This window comes from Poecilia reticulata, linkage group LG22 (genome assembly GCF_000633615.1).
Source record: "Poecilia reticulata strain Guanapo linkage group LG22, Guppy_female_1.0+MT, whole genome shotgun sequence".
Lineage (NCBI taxonomy): Eukaryota > Metazoa > Chordata > Actinopteri > Cyprinodontiformes > Poeciliidae > Poecilia > Poecilia reticulata.
The window spans coordinates 19,030,445-19,040,569 of record NC_024352.1 but is presented as its reverse complement, the minus strand read 5'-3'; the positions used below and the strand labels follow the sequence as shown (position 1 = coordinate 19,040,569).

The following is a 10,125-nucleotide window of genomic DNA, read 5'->3' as shown; positions in this document are numbered from 1 at the left end:
GTGGACAGTTTGATTTCACAGAAGTTTGATTTACTTGGAGTTATATTGTGTTGTTTAAGTGTTCCCTTTATTTTTTTAGCAGTATATATATATATAAATCTTTTGACCAGAAGTGCCTATACAAATGTTGCACACTTCAAACAATAGAGACATGCAGTGGTTGTAAATTTCTTTACTTTCCGTCTTTTTCTGAAAATACAAACATTCATAAGTCCGATGTGTGTCACTCTGATGGCCGCTATGTCCTACTGAGATTACGTTCTCCTTACAGCTAATGGAAGATTAAGATTAGAATATCACACCAGACCGATAAAATGTATATTTTTAATTCAGAATAAAATGCTTAATAACTGTTTTTATTTTCAAAAGATGCATTTGATCTAATAACCATTGCTCATCTGGATACACATTCTAATTTATTGATTACTGTACAGAGGTAGCCACTTGTTGTTTTTAAAGATTTTTTGGGCCCCAGTGGTCTTTATTGAGCTGTAAATGGATAGGAAAGAGCAGAGAGAAAGTGAAGACATGGAGCAAATGGACCGAGACCGGGAATCTAACCCAGGACAACCTCATCAAGGACTACGGTCTCAGGTGTGCGTGCTCCACCAACTGAGCCACACATGTCCCTGATTTCATTCTTGTAACAACTTTTAATAGGTGTTTCTTTATACTCATTTGCAGTAAATGTTTCCAGTTATCTGAGAATGCCTACATTAAATATTTACTTTGAGATGCTGCCGCTACTGTAAAGATATTCAACATCTTTATTCCATCACTTTTGCACAAGGGGAACCCTCCCATCAGAAGCTATGTGGTTTTAAGAGTCATCTGCAGGATTGTAAACACAAGTTTCCATTTCAAGGAAACCCCTCTGGTCATTCAATCTTTACCTGTGGTTTGCCTGCCTGAAGATTTAATGGACCAGAGTATTTGTTCAGCCTCGATTTTAATACCATGCCAATGCTAAGTGTGTGCAGTCAGAAGTGCAGGGCTGTGAATGAAGTAAACACATTTTTATGTAACATGCCATCAAACTCAGGATGGAAACTGGTGTTTCGACCCAAAAGTCAGGAAATAATAAAGGACACACAAAGCGAGTAGTGGTTTGCAGTAGGTTTGTTTTATCACACTGAGCTTGTTCTCCACCCACCTTCTATCTTTTCTTAGAGTCCTCATCAGTTAAAGCTTTGCTACAACTACAAAGAGCATCACAGATCACAGCGACCCTTTCTGCTGTTCGGTTGTGTGTTACAATTGACCAAAAGTGGGTCACATCACAAAAACATGATCATTTCTGTGTTTACATGCAGAGAAAAAAATTATTTACTACAATCATTTTCATACTGTATTTACTGTTAGAACTGCAAACTTTAATGTACTAAATGATGAGTTTTGTCATAGATCAAAGTTGCACAATGGGGAAGTGGGAGGAAACGTATACAAGATTCCCTAATTGTTTTTTTTAGAAATAAAAATCTATAAAGGAATGGCATACGTTTATATTCAAATCTCCTGAGTCAATGCTTTTAACATTAGCTGCAATTACAGTTGCTAGTCTTGTGGGGTAAGTCTTTTACAGCTTTAAGTTTACTTAATTTCACAGACTCTTGGCTGGATTTAGGTCTGAGCTTTGACTAGGCCATTCTAACATATGATTATGCTTTGAGCTAGAAGCATCAACCATTTCATTGTATCTCTGACTGTAAGTTTGGTTCAACAGGAAGGTAAACTTTGACTCTTCATATTAAAAAGGGATGAAGCCAAATTGGTTTTAGTACACATTCTTCAAATTTTAAATAAAACAAAAAAATAAATAAACCATGTATCATCTCCCTTTCACTCCAGAATCATGCCCTAATTTGTCCTTCTCTCAATGAAATACTCTAAACCTCGTGGCTGTACTGTGACAAAATGTAAAAATGTTTAAGTAGTTGCAATTTACTATATGTAAATTTGTTTCCGTGGTCACTAGATAAAAATAAAAAAATCAATGAAATGTAACTGTTGTAAGAACAGATTAGAAGATATACGGGAGGAATCGATTCATCTGGGAGGGTTAAACTTAAAAATAGCTCTGCTGATAAATGGAGCCAACAACCAGACAGCCAGTCAGCAGAGCCAGGGATGCTAATCACTATCGGATTAAGAGAAATACCTGGAGTAAAGACACTAAAGGAGGCCAAGGTTTAATTTCAAACTGTACATTGGTGATCCTGCGTTAGGAGATTATTGCTTATTTCTCTATATTTTACCTTATTCTGTCAACAACCATTAGATTACATCACAGACTCGGCTCCATCTCACATCTTGTGTTTTCAGTAGCTTTAAAATCCACAGCCGTGGCAACAAAATAGCGCCATAGCTAATCAGAGGTTTGCCTAGTCATCGGCATGAATTAAATATTAATTCTGGGGTTTATTATGGGTATTCAAGCTGTTCTTTTTTGGTGTTTAGTATGATTATCCAATGTAAAACTTCAATTAATTTTAAAACAGAAATTTGCTGAACAATTTGAATTTGTTGTGCATTTTCCCTCATCCAAAAAGGCTCAATCTACATGTGCACTTACAGTAATATTTGGTTAAATAGTGTCGACAAATTCCACACTTATGCAGCTACAAACAGGCTTATGGAATAATTCAGACTGGATATTTACATAACACCCTCATTAAATGATGGAGTCCAGCTGATGACGTTTGGTGGAGATGTGTAGTACTGACTGTGTGGATTAGAAAAAAATCCTCTTAAAATGTAAACTTTTTCAGCCAATTCTTGCTTCCTTTCGGGGACCATTTTTAAATCACCTACGTTCTATGTACAATCGTTCCACCCTGGAAAAAAAAAGGTTTCATTCTATCTTTAAATTCGCATGACGAAGTACAGTTCTGGCTAGCACTACATGTACAAACATCTGTCTCAAATAGTTTTTGAAATAAAGCAATCTGCAATGTAAAATTCAAAATAATCATTTGGAGCCTGAGTCTAAATTAAAGCTGGTGTGCATGCATTACAAACCCCAACACAATATAGTAAAGCATCCTCGCTTTTTACCTCCATAGCAACTGTGTTGCTCCTGTGCACACTGACGCACTCAGCCCATTCAGACTCTTTTGTCATGTAGATGAACCAAATGCTCCTCAGTTTATAGTAAAAAGCTCTTTGTCGTTTCCACCTCTCCATTACACTCACCAGGTTCTGCCGAGGATCAGGACCAAAGAACAGAGACAGACGAAACTTATTTTAGTTGAAATGGGAATAAAAACCTCTGAACATTTTTCTGTAAGGCGGCCAGGTGTGTTTCCTGTCCTCTCGGTGGAAACGTAAGAGGAGTGGAAGATGAGGACACCTAGTGCTGAATATGATCAATTACAAGCAGTAACACAGCTGCCTTTTAGTGAAAATTAGACGATTCGCTCAGAGAACAATCGTTACTCTATGCTGAGATGCTACAAATTATTACATATACGTAATTAAAAACAAGAGTAATAGTTGCATTGATTTGTGTATGCCACAACACATAATTAAAAAGATGAAAGCTACTTTCCCCAATACCAATTAAAATGACAGAGACGATGTTATAAAAACTGCAAAAAAGAACCAAAGATAAATCCATGGCAACAGATTGTATTTTCAAAATGTTTTAAATGCAATGAAACTTCATCAACTCATCTGCATATTGTGTACAACTTTGTTTCATGATTTTATCATTTTAAACTTTTATGAATTACACAGGCTAATTTTCTTAATTTCTCGTATTTATTTTTTCGCTTAAGAGTTGAAATGAAATCCCACGGTGCTTTATAATCTAAAGGATGTACACACTTAAGTTGCCAGTTTAATGCAGCTTTTGTATTTTGTTATGATTACAATTAGAAATTAGTTCAGTTGTTTTTTGCTATTATTCCCCAACTTCTGGGAAAATTCCTTGGCCCTATATTGAGTAGGAAAAAGCAGCCAGAAAAAACGTGTAGTTAGTGGATTTGTTTATTTGAGCTATTAAAATTATCCACCACAAGAGGGCAGTGTTTACACTTCATACATGACGACTGCCCCTGAGCAACCTTTAGTGCAATGCACATGCTATTAGAGCTATTGCTTTCAGGATAAAGTTTTTTCTTTTTTCTCTCTTCTATTACGGCAAGTGTCTTAAAGATAAACTTTCAGAGATCAGCTAAAACACTAAATCCCCTTACAGACAATACAAACGCATCTCACCTACAGTGGTGTGGCTTCTGAACAGGTCAGTTGTTCTGTAGCTGCTGCAGTAATAAATTTCTCCCATTACTTGCAGGGCGTGTTGCTCATATACAAGTATGCCCAGAGCTTAAGACTAGCAGCACCCTAGAAGCCATTCAGGCAAAGCTTATATCCCATTCGTTGGGCTGGTTATAAATAGCACAAAGTGAGCAGGCCTGAAGGGCCGTTCAAAATAAGTCTGTATGCACAAAGAATGTTTCAGAAAGAAAAGCAAGGTTCAACTGTTTGGAGGCAGACGGTCTAAAAATGATTTCAAGTTAACAAAAGAATAATGTTCAGTTTTTATTCTTTATTTGATTCTAGACATTTCCTAAACAATAACTGTCCCTGAAGGATGGTACATAATGATAACTGTCTGTCTTGCCTTTTTGTTACGATGCAATTTCTTTTTAGGATGTGCAGCCTCCCTGCTGCGATCTAATCGGGGAACAATGCTAAAACTTTTGCAAATGTCATTTTCCGCCTCTGTATTCACACAGCAGGGTGTGTGCTCACAGTAGACATATTTTCAAAATGAGCTGCTTTATTGAGGCCATGCTGCAAATTACACTTACAGGAGCCTTAAGGAGCTATTTTCTTTTAAATATGCTTTCATAAAGAGACTTCTGTTACCGTCTCTGTAGGGGTTAGGTTTACATATACAGTTAAAATGTTTTTTGTTTTTTTTTGTTACTTTCTTCAAATTCGAGATATTAGTTCAACTGTTCGAATAATGATGTGCGAGTACAAGCAGCGTGGGAATATTCAACCCTCATACTGTTCAAGTAAAACACTTGTTCTGTGTCCCATCTCACTAAAACATAAAAAGTCAGATCACCGTATACAAATGCGCTTTTCATTTTTGGAAATGTGCTTCAGTCTCATTGAACTAAAGTTACAGGTTTTGGCTGGAATGACATTACCTACATTTAAAGGAAATGTAAATTTCCTCTACATTCTTCTACTGTGAAGTATGTGGGTGGGAGTATAATGCTGTTTTCCAGAATGAGAGACGCACTTACAGTGCATTCACAATAGGAAAGTTCTTTGTTCCACTTGTTTGGTGCAGACCTATATGATTTATTTCACATGCTGCAGTTTGTTTTCATATTGTATCCAGTTTGTTTTCATATTGTATCCAGTTTGTTTTCATATTGTATCTTTTGCAAGTGAACTAAATGCTCTATGCACCCATCCCTATAACATGCTGGCAGCGGGATGAGTGTATTCACACCTGCACCAAAGATCCGGACCAACTTGGAAACAAACTCTGGTCCGATTAAAGCAGACCTAAAGTGGCAGGCGTGAATTAACAAAATAGAGGTCTTCCAAAAAGACTTGGATCCTAATCATGCTGCCAAATTAGTTACTAAGTTGAACAAAGTCAGTGTTTTGGAGTGAGCATCACAATTATCTTAGTACATCTTAGTAACATCAGTTTTGCTGGGAGGAATGGGCCCAAATCACACAACAGTGTGATTCACACAAAGTTCTCACAATAATATATAGCACATTATTGTGAGAACTTTTTGGAAAGATATCCAAAACATGTCACCAAATCAGGTAATTCTTTCAAATGCACAGGAAATGAAACTACAAATTTGAATAAGTTTTTTTTTTTTTTTATAAATCTCTTTTTCTGGCATGAATCAAATATGCATAACTTTGACAATCCTAAGTGACATAAAACATGAAAACTTTAATCTGATTTAAAGTCACACATCGACAATATGTGGTCTCAACTGTGCATGCAAAGTACTTTTTCTTACCATGGGTTACGTCTGGCCACAAACCCATGTCTCTCTGTGTCTGTCCTTCAAAGCCGATCTCTGAATGTGGTCCACAATCTCCCTCTGAGGCATCTTGTAATTCAACACAGATGGCAGGTGGCAATATCAGCAAATTGGCAGTAAGATCTTACTAAATATATCATTACCCCAGGATGAGCCTTCTGTTCTGTTTGGGTGCTCTTTTGTCTTACAGCCTCAGTGGGAAAATGACACTCACCCGGTTGAAAGGCATGTGACTCTGGAGTAAACAAACCAGGGTGCCTGAATGTGATTCTTCGAGGGTGACTTAAGGAAAGACACTGTCTTCAGGAATTAACCTGTGCATTGAAGAAATAGCATGATTGTCCCACTGCCCTCTGATCTAATATATAGCGGCTTCTCTGGTCTTGAAATGGCTTTTGCAATCCTCATCTGCTCTCTGTAGCTGAAATTACGTCCCTGATTGCAGCCCATCCTTTATCCCCCCCACTGTAGTTTACAATACACAAAATAGAGAAATATTACAAGGGTAAAAATCTAACCTGTTGGGGTTTCTGCTTTGTAGTGAATCACATTCTTTAATTTGTAGGTTTGTCTTGTTAGGAGATTCAAATGCAAATCCAGATTACTTTTTAGTCAAAAATGGAAATATGTCTTGAGGAAAACCAGATATAATTAAAATGAACAAACATGCCATCAACATTTTTCTTAATTGAATGTGCTTAAATACTTATTATTCTGTATATATCACTGATACTTATACTGTCAATTAAATTTTACAGCTTGTAAAGGTTGATATTTTATTATATTTTCACCATGGCCGTGACAAGTTGAGCAGCTAAGGTCTTTCCTCTGCCTACATCTCCCAGAATGCTATAAATGTTTTTGATTTATGGTACAACTTTACCTGAAAGGCTTGCTGCACTCATTGCAGCCAATTATGGTTCCACAAAGTACTGACTCCAGATTTTTAGTTGTAAAAAATGTTAAAAACTGTCATAGTTTTTCTGCTGCGCGGTCATGCACAATTTAACCTGTGACATAAAATCCAAATTACTTTTTGCTGAAGTTTGTGTGTATAACACAGTGGTGTCCAAACCTTTAAACACGTGGACCAAAATTGTGAAGTGGGCTACAATTTATTTTCATTTTTACCTACTCGACAGTAAACTGAGCACACACAGTACAAGCAAAGTATTCAGTGATCACAATGTAATGTTTACACCACGCCTTTAAATAAAAATAAAAGAAAAAATATGGCTAATAAAAGACAAAGAAATATGTGTTCTTTACTAATACATTTTATTGGAAACGATTCAATTTAGCATTGTTTTTTTTAAATTTATAAGCATCAGCTGTCTGTGCTAGAGGGAAAAATTTGTACCATTCTTGAATTGTGGTCAAGGTCAAGCAAATATGAAGACTTCTGCAAGCTGCTGCAGATTTAGTAAAAAGATCTCCCAGACCGTAGCGGAATACTAAAGTTTCCCTTTCAGTGTTCAGAATTATTTTCTTCACAAATGTTTCAAGTTCTCTTAATCTGGTTGCAGTTTCGTCTTCTCACTAATCAGGTGTGGCATGATCGATCTAAAAAAGCAGAAACATTTATGTAATGAAATGTGGGATTGCATTCATGGTTAGTCTGCTGCAACTGACAGCTGTGATAAACACGAGGCAGTTAATGGCTTGTTTAGCTTCCCTCGGCTTCATTAAAAAAAATCCATTTACGTGCATTCAACTCATCTGACGGAGCCTCAGCTGCATCCATTCTCTGCTGAATGAGATTCAATCCCTGCTCCCTTTGAGATTTTAAACAGGTCTGTCAGTGTGATAAATAATGTCACTGAACGCAACATCGCAGCAACAGATTTCAATAGCTAAATCCTAAAACACAGACTATGTGAATTTTGAAGTCATGAATTTGCAGCACAGCTCTTATGTAATGGCTCGAGGGAGAAGTTGTGGTATGACAAGCTCAATTTAAATGAAGTGAAGGGTATCAGGCTGTGAATCTCAAGACATTTGAGTTACATTTCCAAGGATTTGCCATAGGAGAACATAATTTAGCTCCATATTTTATTTAAAAAATACTAAGAAATTCAGCCAGTTGTGCAGCAGACTTGCGAAGTTGTTTGGTCTGTTGCCTCGGGCCTTGTAAAGTTCTGCTCTGCACAAAGAACCTTAATATCAGAAAATCTATATTTAGCACCCAACTCTTTTCAGAAAGCGTTACAGTAGTTTATCTTTTCCCTTATTGTTGTCCCACTGGCTTAGTGTAAGTGGAAGCAGGTTTCTTGTAGAACAAAGTGCACAATCAGCTCTCTTGTCCGATCCCTGCTATTGTCTCTGAGTCAGCAGAATGCCAAATATCGGCCTACAAGTCATACACATATTGACAACCTAAACCAGAGCTGCTGAAACACTGCCATAGTTCATGCATTTTATTCATACAGCCCATGCAACTCACATGCATTGCTAAGGGAGCTGTAGTGCTGCAGAGATGTACGATTTTTGAAATATAACAATTCGTTACAGGCTGGCGTTTGAGTGCTATTTGCAGGTAATATCTGTTGCAAACTAAATTTGACACAGTTAACTGTAGATTTAAGAAACAGTGTGTGTTGCTGTTCATTTGCATTCAATCTCAGAGATGGATTAGCCTCCAGCAGACAGACAGCGACGCAATTCAGTTCCTTAATGGGGTCAATTTGAAACCAATTAATTGAGATTGTACAATCACACAGTGCATTTGCAATTAAAAATATATAATTTACAGATATTTTTCACATGCTTAACATTCACATTGCGTTGCTTGTTTTTTTTTTTTTCTTCATATTTTGTTTCTATGCTTAAAAAAAAATCATGCGCAACGTGTGTCACACCTTGCAAATAAATGCGTACACCTGTCACATCCCCTCATCATCCAATTCCACTTGCATCCTTTCACTCACTTCTGTGACTTGAGTAGCCAGGGTTGTAGCCATAGTATCCAGTGATCCTCAGGATCCTGTCCTCTATGTCGTGCACGCCGTTGGCGGTCACTTTCGGGCTGTTTTCCACTGAAACGGCGCGGCTGCCACCGGTCGGCGTCGCCTTGCCCGGCAGGTGCGTGCTCTTCAGGGGCTCCAGCTGGATGCAGGGCTGGTCCCCACTCTCCAAGACACCCTCGGTGCTTAACATCGCGGGTCCGAGCGGGAAAAGACGAGGGGCTGATCGGAGTAAAACCCGTCCACCATGCAATAGGGAGAGAGACGCTCGGAGCTGAATCAACAATTAGCAGCAGGAGGATGACATTCAGCGTTCACATTCCTTCAGTGATGCTCCCGGACGCAGAGCAAGGTTATCAAACTCCCGTGGCCTGGCAGCCACAAAACACTAGGGGGCGTGTCATTACTATCTCCCAATTTAAGATGGTTTACAACCCCTGGGCTGAAAATGTGAATTTACAGGAGGAAATTTTACTCGGTTGAAAGCCAAAAAAGATAAGTTATAACAACTTGACATTTTAGGATCTTTAAAATAATCCATTAATAATTTTTAATTTCGGCACATGCCAGCTTTCCAAGGTTTAACTGTTGTCATGAACAGTCTGATTATAATTACTTACTTTGTCTGCTTTCTCAAAATATCAGTGTAGAGAAAATTTCCTTAACTCTGCTGCATGGCAGAATTAAGCCTTTCGCATACATGAATTATAAACACCTCATGCAACTTAGTCAGAAAAATCTATACATTTTTAATGATGTATTTTCAGATTATGTGAAATGTATGGTAAAACAAGACAATATATGAATGCCAGGTAAGAATTGCTTTTTGTTTCTAAGTTATGTTTTGATCACAAGGTCTTGCCATATTTGTTTGCATCACTGTGTTCATTATAGTTTGAAACGTGTTGCCGTTCTAGTCCATTCCTTGTGTTTTTGTATTCTGTTCTTTTTGCATCTGGGTTTATTTTGTGTTAATCTTTCAGCTTTGGTGTGTAGATTTTTTGGGTCTAGTTCAGCTTTCTTTCTGTCATTTATTCACAGTCTGCAGTTGTTTTTATCCCCCTGATTAGCTCACCTGCATTTAGTGGGATTCTCCAACATTTCTTCAGTTCATAACTTCACAAACTTTT

At 37.5% G+C, this 10,125-nt stretch overlaps 1 protein-coding gene across 3 annotated transcripts in view; it reads right to left on the bottom strand.

Annotated features, from left to right (window-relative positions):
* The window catches only part of slc35f4 (solute carrier family 35 member F4), a 19,422-nt gene extending 10,001 nt beyond the window's left edge, over nucleotides 1-9,421 (bottom strand). The window contains exons 1-2 of one of the 3 annotated variants that reach the window (XM_008400201.2): nucleotides 8,960-9,421; nucleotides 6,009-6,101 (exon numbers count right to left, since the gene is read on the bottom strand). In XM_008400201.2, coding sequence (XP_008398423.1) covers nucleotides 6,009-6,101; nucleotides 8,960-9,188 — 322 coding nt within the window. In that variant the 5' untranslated portion in view covers nucleotides 9,189-9,421. Of the gene's footprint in view, nucleotides 1-6,008; nucleotides 6,102-6,246; nucleotides 8,932-8,959 lie in introns of those variants that run through there. The other 2 variants (XM_017302362.1, XM_008400202.2) reach the window with 2 other exon arrangements.
* Nucleotides 9,422-10,125: the final 704 nt, after the last annotated feature.